Below are 15,656 nucleotides of genomic sequence, written 5' to 3' on the forward strand. Positions count from 1 at the left end.
CCATGGAAAAGAAGCCCTTGAGGAATTCCACCATGATTTTGCCAACTCTGTCCACATATCCAAGTGACATCATCATAGGACCTAATCACATCAGCCATAACATCAGGGGCTCATTCACCTGCACGTCTACCAATGTGATATATGCCATCATGTGCCAACAATGCCCCTCTGCCATGTACATTGGCCAAACTGGACAGTCTCTAGGCAAAAGAATTAATGGACACAAATCTGACATCAGGAATCATAATACTCAAAAACCAGTGGGAGAACACTTTAACCTGTCTGGTCATTCAATGACAGACCTGCGGGTGGCTATTTTACAACAGAAAAACGTCAAAAACAGACTCCAACGAGAGACTGCTGAGCTGGAATTGATATGCAAACTAGATACAATCAATTTAGGATTGAATAAGGACTGGGAATGGCTGAGCCATTACAAACATTGAATCTATCTCCCCTTGAAAGTATTCTCACACTTCTTATCAAACTGTCTGTACTGGGCTATCTTGATTATCACTTCAAAAGTTTTTCTCTCTTACTTAATTGGCCTCTCAGAGTTGGTAAGACAATTCCCACCTATTCATGCTCTCTGTATGTGTGTGTGTGTATATATATATCTATCTATCTATCTCCTCAATATATGTTCCATTCTATATGCATCTGAAGAAGTGGGCTGTAGTCCACGAAAGCTTATGCTCTAATAAATTTGTTAGTCTCTAAAGTGCCACAAGTACTCATTTGATTGTCATTTTTTAAACACAAACACCCTGACGTTGGATTCCAACCTGCTCCCACTGAAGATAATGAGAGTTTTATCATTAACATCAGACCAGACACCTCCGTGGCAAAGGATTCAGTTAAGTTCTCATCTTCTAAGTGGACCACAGCACTTGAAGGGGAGAGAGACTTTGCCAGAGGGTTTTAAAGACATTTGCTGACAGAGGAATAGCGACACTTAGGAATCTTGGGTTCCATTTGAGGCTCTGGATGGGAATGTGCTCTAGCAGGCACGGATTCAACTGTGCATTTTCCCAAGCTTTGCCCCTTCTTCACCTTCCCCTCCAACCTGTCCCAAGTTGTGCGTCTTCCCCAATCCTGGTTCCTTGTCCCAAGACAATTCTGCATTTCACTCCTCCTCCACAAACTGCCTGGTCCCAGCAGGGGAAGCTCTGAGACACAAGTTGCTTGTTGTCAGGTCTGCTGCCCAGACCCAGCATGGCCAGAGCAGATGGAAACTGCAATTGCAGGGTAAGCCCTGCTCAGCCCCACCCTGGAACAGGTACAGGACAAACAGAATCTTTGGGAAATTTAGCTGCAAAATCTCTAATAAACATGTGAGAAGTGTAATTTTTCAGAGGCACATAACTTGGCCAAATTTTCACAGGGATGGAAAAGGCACATCCTCTACCAAATTTCAAGCCTCCATTCCAAAGCATGGGGTGCTAGTGCTTCTCAAAGAACATCTTTTCTATTCCTGTCTTTTTCTAACATGGGCACCAATGTGTTTTTCTCTAGCCTCATTCTCAAAAGTGGCTGAACCATTTTGGCTGAAGTTTTCCAAAAAAAAAATGCAGCCTGGGGCAAACACGCAGCATGGGGAAATTTTAGCCCAAGTGATTGAAGTTTCGCAAAATGGTAAGTAAGGCTCAGTGTTTGTCACGGAGGTCATGGATGCCGTGACTTTCCAGGACCTCCATGATTTCTGCAGCAGCCCCGTGCAGCTGGCTCAGGTGCACCAGCTGTTGCAGTCCTGTCCCGCCCCCCCACCCCAGCAGGAGTTTGGGTGTGTGGGGGAGGGGAGAATCCGGGCTTGGGATGCAGGGCAGTGCTTACCTGGAGGGGGGGATCCCCTAGCTCCAGATGCTGTCTCCGCCGGCAGCCAGGCACCACCCCCATAGCTCCCATTGGCTGCGGTTCTGGGGCTTGAGGCAGAGCAGAGGCAGCACGTGGAGCTAGGGTCGCTGCTTCCCAGGAGCTGGGTAGGGAGCCTACCCCAACCCCACCAACCCCCATCCCCAGCACCTGCACCATCCCCCTGGGCTGTGCCCCTCTCCCCAGCACCATCCCCCCAGTTTTAGTCAGTGGTATTTTTAGTAAAAGTCATGGATAGGTCACGGGCCCTGAATTTTTGTCTACTGCCTGTGACCTGTCCATGACTAAAAATATCCATGACTATGACTAAAACTTAGCCTTAGTTATAAGCAGCTGAAAACAGAGGCTTATAATGGGAAGCGTGGGGCAAGCTTAACAGGTGATGCTACCTGCCTGCTTGCTAATACCTGGTAGAGAGGTCTTTTGATACAGACTTTTTGACGTAAAGTGGCCGCTTCAGGTTTGTATTAAACACACACACACACACACACAGGCCATACACTCTTGATTTGCCCTAAGCTACAGAACAACTAATCTGATGTAACAGAAGTATTCTAAAACACTATTCTGTTCTTAACTTATATATATGCGCAAGGACTGCATAAACGGCTTAGCTAAAACAAAGTTATGATAATAGAAAGTAATCAGTCATTATAAAAAGATACAATTATTTCTTAAATAGATAAGAAAATTAAGGTTGGAAATTTTTCTCAATGGCATTTACCTAGTAAACATACAACTTCCAAAGAATATTTATTCTACCTCAAAAAAACCCTCTGTGTTGAAGTCTAGAAACAAAGAGATGTGTCACAGCCATTTTATTCATGTGTCATATTCCTCTGTATGCTGCCTATCTTCTTACTCAAGTTATTTTGTAGTTGGTTAGAAATGAGGCAAGAAATTCACAAAAGAAAGTTAGTTTTCAATGGCATTTTTTTGATCATTGTTCAAAATATAAACAATATGAACCAAGATTTGGCTGACAGCCGAGAAAGACCGGGGGGGAGGGAGGGAAGAGGAGGGGAGGGCTGAAAGCTGCCCAAGCGGCCGTGAGAAACTACACAGACCTTGCACCTGCAGGACAGCAAAACCAGCCGAGTGGAAAACAAAGCCCAGGGCCGCAGAGGCAAAAAACACACACAGACGAGACAACAAGAGTAGGAGCCAGCCAGGCGTCCGTGAAGCTAAGATGTTTTGGGAAAGGGAAAGAGACCGTAGCAAGCATGTTTGGACTGGGACCAGGAGCACCAGGAACAGAAGGCTCTGGACAAAAAAGCCCAGGACTTAAACCCTCCTAAGAGCTGGAGCAATTTGGAAAACGCAGCAAATTCTTGGATGCCCTGGGCCCAGGACAGCACTCCTGTCTGCCTTCCCCTTCTTTTCTTCTGACGTTACACCCAGACCTGGCCAAGTCTGGGTAGTGCGTGTGGGAGTATGAAAGTGGGTTAGGGCCTGGGGGCATTAATGCATTCTTTCTTCCCCTGAGTGATGTGGGAATGGTCCCAGCACTCTGTACCGTTATTTTAATTTTATCAATAAAGCTTTAAAATTCAGATATGTGGTGTCATCTCCTCCCAAAAAAGACCCTGTGGTCCCAGCCTGATCAACTGTGGGCCCAGGCAGATTGGTAACAAAAATCTGTCACATCCTCCTTTAACATCATGTTCCTACATGTTTTTAAGCCAGACAAAATAGGGTCAATTATAGTATCTCTCTCTCACACACACACACACACACACACACACTTTCCATCAGTGATGCAAATATACCCAATTATTTAGTAATTTTTTCTTGTAGTGCCACAAACCTAATCAGAATTAGAGTCCCATTGTGCTAGACACTATAAAAAGACAGACTCCCCTCCAATCCCCCTAAAGAGCTTAAAAAATAGCATTTCACAAATAAGTCTTACTCATAATACTCCCATTGAAATCTGGGAGTACTGCCTGTTTGAAAGACAAATTTTAGATAAATTTGTATTTTTAATTTTCCTTACCAGCCCATGTAGCTCCTTGAGGAACATCAATGAAGTGTCTTCGGATTTGACCAGGCTTAAAATGCACATCAGTATATGAAAGGTCATAGTGTGAAGATTCATCTATTCTGTGAATATAGTTTTAAAGTTTAATAACTTTAAAACTGAATAATCTTTTTAGAAATCTTAAAAATGCAGCTAGTGGGTTTAAAATCCCCACGGCTCAAATATGGATAGGACCATGGGACATCTGTCACTTTGGATCATGATGCCCCTTGCTTGCACACCTGCTTATTTCATTTCAAGAACAATGAGCTTCACTATTATTGCAGCAAAGTACATCTTTATGACCACAGTCTCTTCAGAGCCCATCAGCACTGGTCATAGTAATTCATGACAGCTAGTTTTTGTCAGACATGAGCTCATCCCATTTCCAACAGGAGCTAGACACACCATGTTAACAGGCAACATTGGCTTTAGGATTTTGATGACTAATGGTGTTCCATCAATACACTATAAATCAGCTTGTGACTCATCACTACCTAGTCTTTATGCAGTACCACTGAGTGAGGACAATGGCATTACATTTACATTAACTCAGCTTCTCTCTCTCTGTGGCCATCTCTGTATTCAGGATGGGGGCAATTTGCACTATTCCTTCTGGCAGAGGATTTATATTGGCTTGGATATTGAGACACTTGAAACCAGAACTGCCCGAAAGACCCAAGAAAGCAGCTAGGACAATACATCATACTCAGGTATTTATGTAGCCATGCATGGGAGTAAAAAAGAAAAAAAAAGTAAATGTTCACTGACCTTGTTGGTATAATAAGAGTTATCGGAACTCTGAACAAAGGGCCTGCATTAGGCGCTGCTATATCATAACCACACACCTGACAAATTAATCAAGATGTTATTTAAGTAGTTACACAGCATCATGTTCTAAAGCAATTTAAAATTATGTAATATGACCTGGGTGAGCTTCCATAGATTGGCTGTGGAGTATTTTGATTCTATATCATTATTGCTCAATGAACTTAGAGGGGCTACAGGATGAAGAGGCTTTAATCACTGCCACATCAGAAAAACATTTAAGTACCACCAGTTTAAGAATACTTTTAAAAAAAATTCAACTTTTAAAAATGTTTTTAACTAGTACATTCAGAATCGCATAATTTTTCATAGGTTTCTGCACAGACACAATCACATATGACAAGTTTAGTTACTTGGTTAGGTAGGGACTAATTGCAGCTTAGACCTCTTCCTACACAGCTGTCTTGTGTTCACTCTCAATTCTGTACCCTCCAACACTTATATTTCCATTATTGCTCTGCACATCTTTATTTTTTGTGCACACAATTCATCAACATTGCTTAAGTCCCAGCCTTAAATATCAGCGTGGCTGAACCATACTACCTCCAGACCCTTTCTTCACTGCTACTGCAGTGCAATCAGAGATCTTCGTTTTTTTTATAATTGTTCTAAAAACCTGAAATGCTTTTTTTCCTAACAAGAAAAGTTATTTTTGTTGTTGCACCAACATTTGAGGATTCCAGCTGCAATGCAACGGAGAAGTTTTAGTGCTATCCTAAGTTTTGGACTCATTGGGGATATTAAACTATTTTAAAAAGGATCAATGGGGCAAAAATGAAGGAGAGAACAGAGAAGGCAAGAGAATAGCAGAACATCTGAATTGAAAACAGCCTCCCCATTTAATTCAATAAGACACACTTCAAACTCCAATCTCCACTATCCTCCTCCACATACAGGGAAGTATTAGCCAGACAGGGCACGTCTACTTTGGAATAAAAAAAAACCTGGGCATGGCCACGGCTGGCCCAGATCACCTGACTTGGGCTCTAGCTGCGGGTCTAAACATTGCTGTGCAGACATTTGTGCTGGGCATACTCTGGGACCCCTCCTGCCCCCAGAACATCTACACAGCAATTTCACAGCCCTGCAGCCTGAGTCAGCTGACCAGACCGGCTGCAAGTGTTTAATTGCTGTGTAGACATACCCACAGAGGTTCAGATATTTCAAGAAGAGATAAAAATGCTTAATTTTATTTTAAAAATCTAAGAAAAAACATTTAAGTTATAAATATTTAGCGTTAAGACACACTGAACAGCTATGGTAAGCCTCTTGTAGTAATAAAGTGGAAAAATGAGCTGAAATGTTAAAAAAATCTACACTTATTAGTCTGCAAAAAATGTAATTGCTTTGTGTCAGGATTACAAAATTGTGCAGAAATAGGGGGCAAGGTAAAGAACATGGTTTACTTTTTTCTTAGATGAAGCCACAAGTTCTTCCTGTTTTAAATAAACAAATTGTGCAACAGCATTTGCTATCCAGTACAAGAGAAGGTAAAATAAATTAAAAGCTTTGGATGCTATAATCTACTAGAAAAATGATTTCTAAAAGTTAAATGAAAATGACCACAGGAAAGGGAGACAGCAAATACTTTTGTTTATAAATAGAAGTACTTTCATACCTCTGTGTAGTGTAGTCCTTCTCTCAGACCACGTGGGTCCACACGTACATTTATATGCCTACATTGGTTCATAAGCTCTAAATGACTGGGACATTGAACCCATGCCGCATTTGAAGTTAAAGCTAAATGAAGCTGAAGAGAGATTCTTTCGGTATTTTCTGAAACAAGATGCAAATTTTTAAACTTTTAATACAATAATCCAAAAAAAATGTTTAGGTGCCACTGTAACAAAAAAATTAATATTCCCACTAATGTGTACATGCCCTACTATTACCGGTGGGAACCCACTCCTTGAAACTTTTAAGGAAGCTGCTTTTATTGTTAAAAAAGTGCCACTGAACACGATCTTTCAAAAACAAAAAATGTTTTACTTGATAATGGGATGCACTCCCTCAGACAAAAATGGTTACCATTTCTCTTGGATAGGCAGCACCATCACCATGAGTGAATTCTGATGCTCTAAGCTGGAAACCCTTCTTCCTACTCACCCTCAATGAAATTCTCATAACCATTAAGTAAAATAGTGACATGCAATTTTTTTTTTTTTTAAATGACTCCACCCGTGATCATCTGAGGCTGTGTCTCTATTTGGAGCTGGGGCTGTGATACCCAGCTCTCACTGAGCTAGCATGCAAACAGTAATAGTGTAGCCAAAGAAGCAACGGCAACACAGGCTAGTTGCCCCAATTACATACCGATGGGGTCCAGTCAGGTTTGTACTTGGCACAGCTAGCCCATGCCACCACTGCCCATGCTACTACGACTCCACTATTTTTAGCATGCTACCTCAATGAGAGCTAGTGCAAATATGTCTAATCAAGCTGGTAATGACACCCCTAGCTCCCAGGGCAGACCTCGCCTAAATGCAGAAATAGGAGTTTTCCTTCCCCACTCCCCTTTTTCAGGTCCTCCACTGCAGTGCAAAAATCAATGCATTCACCATGCTGTCACATCAGATCTAACATAACTAAGGCTAAGATTTTGTCACACATTTTTAGTAAAAGTCACAGACAGGCCACAGGCAATAAAGAAAAATTCATGAAAGTCTGTGACTTATTAATGACTTTTACTAAAAGTATGTATGGCATAATGGGGAACTCCCGGGGCACCCCCCTCCACCCACTGTGGCTGGGAGCTCAGAGTCCTCAGCCACCACAGGTGGCGGGGAGGGACACTGCAGCTCCCAGGCGCTATGGGCTCAAGTCAGAGGTCTCTGGAAGTCACAGATGCTGTGACAAAAATTCACAGCCCTAAACATAACTGTATCAGAACTAAAAGATCAAGGTAACAGAACTATTCAATATTTAAGAATTGTACTATATCCAAATTTGTATGAAATAAGTTTTGAAAACACTGATACTCAAACTTCTGAAAGGAACACTTCCCACTGACAGGTTTCAAACAGGACCTTCAGTGATTAACAGAACAATGCGAGGAAGAAGAATGCTTCCTTATAATCACTACTAGATGCAACATGTTGAGCATTTATCTTAGAAATTTGCCAAATTAAAAATATTGGCCTTTATTTTGCTCAACTGTGCTTTATACCTATATCTTGGAAACAGTCTTCTATGAAGCAGAGAAGGATAAAATAAGGAAGTCCCAATGGTAAACAATCTCGCCGTGGCTCAGCAAGCCAGTCCCTCTTTTGGATGCAGTTATCTATGCTCCAGAATCTAGAGGCTTGTCTATTGTAGAAAAGTTACATGAGGTTTAACTAAATTAACGTTAAAGCTTGTATTGGTGAATTACTGAATTAAACTAAAGCAATTTAAGCAAGGGTTAAGCTGGTTTTCATAGATTTAAGAACCTCTGTAAATCATCTAGTCCCACCTCCTGCAAAACAGACCTTAGGACTTCCCTGAATTAGTTTCAGTTTGAAGCAGAAAAACATCCAAACCTGATTAAAAGTTGCCAGTGATGGACTTGACCCACCCCTTGGTTAAGCTGTTTCAAAACCCAGGGTTGTGAGTTCAATCCTTGAGGGGGCTATTTAGGGATCTGGGGCAAAATCAGTATTTGGTCCTGCTAGTGAAGGCAGGGGGCTGGACTTGATGACCTTGTAAGGTCCCTTCCAGTTCTAGGAGATGGGATATCTCCATTAATTTAATTTAATGGTTAATTAGCCTCACTGAGCTTCAGCTTTGGCCGCTCCCCACCTGGGGCAATGGGGCTCGGGCTCTCCGCCCCAGCCAGGGTGGCAGGGGTCAGGCTTTGGTCCCTCCTCCTGCGGTGGTGTAGTAACTTTTGTTGTCAGAAAGGGCTTGCAGTGCAATGAAGTTTGAGAACCCCGCTAATCATTCTCATGGCTTTTCTCTGAACCCTCTCCAATTTTTCAGCATCCTTCTTTAAGTATATACATGAAGGAACTGGAGACAGTGTTCCAACAGCAGTCACACTACTGCCAAATAGCAAGGTAAAAATCACTTCCTACTCCTAGTCAATATTCCCATTTATATATCTAAGGACTGCCTTAGCTCTTTTCATCAAAGCATTGCTCATGCTCAGCTGATTATTTACTGTGACCACCAAGTCTTTCTCAGAGTCACTGCTTCGCAGGACAGAGTCCCTCACCCTGTAAATATAGTCTATATTCTTTGTTCCTAAATATATGACCTTACATTTGGCCATATTAAAAACACATATCAACTGCCCAGTTTACCAAGCAATCCAGATTGCTCTGTATTAGTGACCCATCCTCTTCATTATTTACCATCCCCCCAGTCTTCCAGAGGAGAGCCTCCTCTTGTGAGACTTAGGCAACAAAATATACAGATAAATAGTAAGGAATCTGAAAGCAGCTCAAAGTGTGGCAGTAACATATAGGACTCCTGAGCGTACAAGCCAAACAACTTGTACCAAATTAAGGGAGGCAACTGTTCCAGGTATAAATGCCCACACAGAACCAAATTCAGAATAGTGTGCTTTATTCTGGGAAACCAATTTTAAAAGGCACCCAAATGAGCCAATCAAGGTGATTTAGTAAGTGTTTTCCTTCTAGTTTCAAGGGTAAATTACAAAGTAAAAAAGAGCAACAAAGGTTCTTTAGAGATTAACGGAGGCAAATTAGCAGACTAAATATATTTATTCTTACAAAAGCCATGTCTCAGGGTATAAAACTACACTCTGTAAAACAACAAACTATGTACTGATATGGACTCCCCGCCCCAAAACAGAGAAGACGCTTGGCTGGGCACAATTGAGAGATGATGAAGGGCAAGATATATACCTCCTGAATCCAGACTTCAAAAGATCCAAGTATTGAATCATGACTTAAGTGCACTATGGCACACACCAATACTAAAATCCCAAGGCTATCTAACTTAACTATACAAAAGTGTTAAGAGAAAAAGCTAGAAATCTGATTTTAAAATCTTTTTAAAAAGGACTTCTGCAACTACTGATCACAGAAAAAGAACTGATGGAAGTGCAAGTCCTTTATATATAACTTCGACCCTGAAAGTTTGAGGCCATATCCAGGAATTAGTTATTCCTCAACTAAGCGCTTTCACATTTGAAAAAGGTATACATTCCAATGGAGGGCTACATAAGACGCAAAAATTGAAGTTTTAAATTCACACAGATTATTCAAAACATTTTAAAATTTCCTCTAACTTGAATATTTTCCCCACGTTCATTTAAAACACTTGGTATTTTTCATTTCAAATTTCTCCAAAATAAAGAAAGACACGCTTGAGTTAAAAACATGAAGGACTTCACCCTCCAAATGAAACTGTGAAAAAGCAGAGAGAGACTAAAACCAACGGTTTAGAATGGAAAAGCCATCTTGATTCAGCTGTGTTATCATGGAATAACCACCTCGATTCAAACTATTAAAACTATAATTAAGAGTAGCAGCTTTTTTTATAATACAGATACATGACATAACTCACTACATCATATATTTTTCATTTAAACATATAGTGTTACCTAATTGTGTGATCTTTAGACCCAAGTCCTCATTGAATTTAAACAACATTCCTAAACATGTTTATATAACCAGCTTCTTCCCTACCTGTATTCTCAGGAAAAACAGGTTCTATGCCAACCCCTCGGTCAGAAGGTGCAGCTATCTGGACAGGATCTCTGAGGTAGATTCCACGGTTGTTTCCAACAGTAATAGTAAAACCTATGTTACTTGTGAATGATGAATTTTGAATGAGGTAGTCATAGGCTTTATCAACCTATTGAGAAAAGACAGTGTTCCAATATACTCATTTAACCCTACAGTAGTCACAATAGAAAATACCCAACTTCTAGATGAAGTTTTTAGAAAGCATAGCCACTAATGGTAGGGAAACACAAAGGTTTGGCATTTGAATTGCAATGGTTATACCTTATCTCCTATGCCAGCAGACATAGCAAGTACTGCAGGACTCTAAAACAGCCTACAGTGGCTATGCACAACATTGCAAGAGGGAGCTGCATTCAAGATGCCTTGACAAGGTGTCCTGGCTGAAGGTTGGGCATATTATGTAGAACGGAGGAGAAAGAATTCACCTTCTCCAATAAGGAAAAAATAGTCTAAAGATGTGGGGCAAAATTTTCAAAAAACTCAAAAACAAAAACAAAACAAAAAACAAGTACCATTTTCAAAAGTGACTTAGGAGCTTAAGTTTCAGTGATTTCCAGTAAGACTTAGAAGCCTAAATATAACCATTAGGACTCACATGCTGATCCCTTGTGTTGCACTACTATTAGTTTCTATGCTTTGTGAAACACCATATGCTATGCTTCGGAGCCCAAGTCTTGCTGAAAGCCAATGACTCTGGGATTACTGAAAATTTTACCTGTAATTAGTTTTCAGATAGGCACTAGCAGGGATCGGCAGCCTTTGGCACGCAGCTCGCCAGGGTAAGCACCCTGGCAGGCCGGGCCAGTTTGTTTACCTGCTGCATCTGCAGGTTCAGCCGATCGTGGCTCCCACTGGCCGCAGTTCGGCGCTCCAGGTCAATGGGGGCTGCAGGAAGCGACGCGGGCCCAGGGATGGTGTTATGGACACCGCGGTCACTATTGTCTTAGCATATTTCAAATTTTTTTTGTTTTGTGTTTTATTTTGCCATTTAAAAAAAATATTGGTGAACTGGGCTCCAATGAAACTCCTTGCTTGGAAAAACAAACAAAAGAAATAAACAACCAGGAAGCAGCAGATTCAGCATAAACCCACAAGCTAATTGTTAGGATGAAAAAAGTGATATTTTCATTCAATGCTTTTAGTATCATACCTAATGAAATCATTCTACTTAAATACACAAAGTAATCTGAACAGTTAACAGCTATCTGAGTATATAATCTGTTTTACTGTAAGAACTTCTTTAGAGCCAGTTTCCTATTTGTGTGGGTTATTGCACAGCAAAGAGAAAAAGCAATTAAGAAAGAAAAGTGTGATTATAATGGACTTGTGTAGCACTTGCAACTACTTAGTGACCAGATTTCAAGTTGACAATACTCCTTTAAAGTTGATGATGTGCATAATTTTTGCATCTATGCTGTTAAGTACCTGAATAATACCATGTCCTTGTGCAAACACTTCTATATTTTCAGCCTTCACTGCAGTATTTTCTAACGCTCTTCTGACAGAGTGAACAGTGTAATGAACATCATTAGCTTTGAGTCCTGAAATTACAGTATTATTGATAAAATATTAAAGAACATGAAGATTCAACATTATTAACTCTTATTAAATGTAAGAGACATAGGTTGCTTCAGTAATATTACTGGATTTCAATTTATAAAATTGTGCAATAATGAAAAGACAAACATTTCTCTCTAACAAAGAGACAATATTCATTACCTGACAGTACTAAAGCAATGCCTCCACATGCATTAGGTGAAGACATAGATGTGCCATTCATGAGCTGTGTTCCTCGTAAAGTCCAGTTAGGAACAGAAGCAATAGCTCCTCCTGGTGCACTGATACTCACTCCAAGGGCTCCATCGGTACTAAAAAGTTATGATACGATTATTGAAATCCAAATATTTGTTTATACAACCATTTCACATTAAAGCTATCATACTATTGTATTTCAGTGTTCAGCTGCATTCTGTAACACTACTGTATAGATATTACCAAATTCAAAAATTATTTTGACATTAAACAATTTTTTTTTATTTTTTTTTTTTAGTATTTTTCATACTATTTTCAGTCATGACTTGACTATAAAAACTTCACTTAGGAGAAAATAAATATTAAACTCCTATAACATTGAATTTTTTGGAACTGGTAGAACAGATAATTTTTAGTTATCTATCATAGACTCCAGTTTGTCAAAGGAACAAATTTCCTAACCAAAAGTTACACATCCAGTATTGTATTTCAAGTTATTTTAGATGCCTAATCTGTTAGGTACTCAAGTATGATGGTCAAGCACATGACAAATGTACTTACCCCTAATTTTTTCCTACAAAAATGGTAATAGTGAGGGAGAGCAAAAAGGGGATGCAAAACTAAACTCCTTAATTTCTGGTTTGTGGTCATTCCCACACTTTGCCTTTAAACTTTAATGTCCTGAACTGAAGGACAGCGCAGAGGCCTATGGTGGCTTTAAGATGGTTCTGGACTGTTTCAGGGACTGGAGAGACCCCTTGCACAGTCCAGACAGCCCTGGGGGCCTATCTTAAGGCCTTGTCTATGCTACAAAGTTAAGTCGACCTAAGCACAGCCATCAAGTATTTACCACCTGTCAGTGGTGCACGTCCTGACCAGAAACTCTTCCACCAACTTAACTGTGAGAGATATTGTAGGGTGGGATGGGGCTCCTGCTGTGAGCCCCCAGGCAGGGCTGACAGCCAACAGGCAACGTAAGTCACAGCGTCTACACAGACACCTTGTCACCCTTACTACATCGACCTAAGCACTACGTCTCTCGCAGAAGTGGAATTATTAGGTTGATGTAGTGAGCAACTTACATCGGCAAGAGCAACGTTGTAGTGTAGACACTTACAGAGTTAGGTCAAAATAAGCCACTACATAACTGTAGTGTATGCCAAGCCTAAGTAACTGCTGCCTCACCCCATGCTGTTCTGTGGATCAGGGGCAGCTCTGCCTGGAATCTCTAGAGCACTGCATGCTGCAACACCATACTGGAATGCCATCTAGTGGGCCTTGCCATAGGATCCTTGGGAGACAGCCTTACAGCAGTCTTCTGCCCTCAATGCCTGTGCAATCTCCAGCCTGGGGTTTTTAGGGCCCCTTTGTGCATTCTTTTTTGAACCCTGTTATAGTCTTGGCCTTCACAGCATCCTCTAGCTAAGAGTTCCACAGGTTGACTGTGCGTTGTGTGAAGAAATACTTCCTTTTGTTTGTTTTAAACCTGCTGCCTATTAATTTAATTTGGTGACCCCTAGTTCGTGTGTTATGAGAAGGAGTAAACGACACTTCCTTATTTACTTTCTCCACACCAGTCATGATTTTATAGACCTCAATCATATCCCCCCTTAGTTGTCTCTTTTCCAAGCTGAGAAGTCCCAGTCTCATTAATCTCTCCTCATATGGAAGTCGTTCCATACCCCTAATCATTTTTGTTGACCTTTTCTGAACCTTTTCCAATTTCAATATATCTTTTTTGAGATGGGGTGACCACATCTGCATGCAGTATTCAAGATGGGGAATACAAAGTATCCCTTTCATTGTACTCTAGGTTTGCGGAAAGCAGAGTGCAAAGAAGACCGCAGGGACCTAAAGTTCAGTTAGCTTGGTCTTCACTTATATAGCTTCTTACATATAAAATCGATGGGGTCTAAATTAGTTGTTACCACTCAAGAAAGATCTTGGAGTCATTGTGGATAGTTCTCTGAAAACATCCACTCAGTGTGCAGCGGCAATTATATTGTCTCTATATAAATCCATCTTGAATACTGCATGCATTATGATATTTTCTGTCTTATTATCTATCCCTTTCCTAATAGTTTCTAACGTTGTTTGTTTTTTTGATTGCCGCTGCACACTGAGTGGATGTTTTCAGAGATTGTAGATCCCTTTTGCTCACTCTCTAAGCAGCATTCAAAGTTACTGGAAAGGACACAAAGTTACACAAAAACTAACAAACAGAAACCTGAGATAAACTCCAGAAAAGGCCAAACAGAATCTTCCTCACAGCAGTGTTTGTTAGCTTCAACATCTTTTAGCAATATTAACATTTTTCTTTAAGGGGGCAATAGATGACAATCAGATAGCTACAGAGCAAACTTTCACTAACCACAGGAACAAAGGAATGAATAAAGGAGAACACTGGTATTCTACATTTCCCTGAGGTATACCGTGAATGCTTTGTGAAAAGGCAATTTGAAGTGGTGCAACATCCTAAGTATCAAGAGCCACAGGAGGTTTGATATCTAAGAATGGGAGTCCATACTAAACGCTTCTTTTCTTTGGCAAGTTACACTTGTCTGCTACTGTCTTCTGACGAACTTTGATTCTACAATTAAAATTAGCCATGCAGCCTGTGAACTTGTGGATTATACATAACTTACCTAGGACCTCTCGATGACCAAGTATACTGATTCGCTGGTAGTTTCTCTCTCAAAGAATATTCAGCAACCATCATATCAGGTGATACATATGCACCAACACCTATAAAAAAAGATTTCAGTATTCTCAACTTTAGAATAACCTTGTCTATAGCCTATGGCATACTCAAAAATAACTTTAAATAAACAGTATGTATATTTTAACTGTTTTAGTGTGGAAACAATTACATTTTTTAGAAACACTGTAAGCTTCAGCTAGCATAAAGTTTGACAGATATTGAGAAACAGTTAATTTTTTTCTCAATAAAGTTTTGTACTTTAGAGTGTAAATTTGAAGACCAAGCAGGTATTGTATATAGTAGCAACTGTGATATATTCTGTGCCTATTTCAGTCTATACCCTTTGTCATTATAAAATACTATTTAACTTGTAATGTGAAAATACATACATACATACATACATACACACACACACACACACATTAGAACCCCATTTATCTGACCCACCCTTAACCAGCTCTCCGCATTTACCAAAACAACCAGGTTTCAGAGTAACGGCCGTGTTAGTCTGTATCCGCAAAAAGAAGAACAGGAGTACTTGTGGCACCTTAGAGACTAACAAATTTATTAGAGCATAAGCTTTCGTGGACTACAGCCCACTTCTTCGGTGCATCCGAAGAAGTGGGCTGTAGTCCACGAAAGCTTATGCTCTAATAAATTTGTTAGTCTCTAAGGTGCCACAAGTACTCCTGTTCTTNAGTGTGGAAAAAAATTACATTTTTTAGAAACACTGTAAGCTTCAGCTAGCATAAAGTTTGACAGATATTGAGAAACAGTTAAGTTTTTTCTC

At 40.3% G+C, this 15,656-nt stretch overlaps 1 protein-coding gene across 3 annotated transcripts in view; it reads right to left on the reverse strand.

The window, feature by feature from the left end:
* The window catches only part of TPP2 (tripeptidyl peptidase 2), a 76,227-nt gene that overhangs the window by 38,307 nt on the left and 22,264 nt on the right, over nucleotides 1-15,656 (reverse strand). For all 3 annotated transcript variants that reach the window (XM_034758199.1, XM_034758200.1, XM_034758201.1), the window contains exons 10-16: nucleotides 14,811-14,910; nucleotides 12,133-12,281; nucleotides 11,839-11,954; nucleotides 10,354-10,522; nucleotides 6,339-6,496; nucleotides 4,664-4,740; nucleotides 3,869-3,975 (exon numbers count right to left, since the gene is read on the reverse strand). In XM_034758199.1, coding sequence (XP_034614090.1) covers nucleotides 3,869-3,975; nucleotides 4,664-4,740; nucleotides 6,339-6,496; nucleotides 10,354-10,522; nucleotides 11,839-11,954; nucleotides 12,133-12,281; nucleotides 14,811-14,910 — 876 coding nt within the window. The remainder of the gene's footprint in view (nucleotides 1-3,868; nucleotides 3,976-4,663; nucleotides 4,741-6,338; nucleotides 6,497-10,353; nucleotides 10,523-11,838; nucleotides 11,955-12,132; nucleotides 12,282-14,810; nucleotides 14,911-15,656) is intronic.

Source organism: Trachemys scripta, chromosome 1 (assembly GCF_013100865.1).
Source record: "Trachemys scripta elegans isolate TJP31775 chromosome 1, CAS_Tse_1.0, whole genome shotgun sequence".
In the NCBI taxonomy this organism is placed as follows: domain Eukaryota; kingdom Metazoa; phylum Chordata; order Testudines; family Emydidae; genus Trachemys; species Trachemys scripta.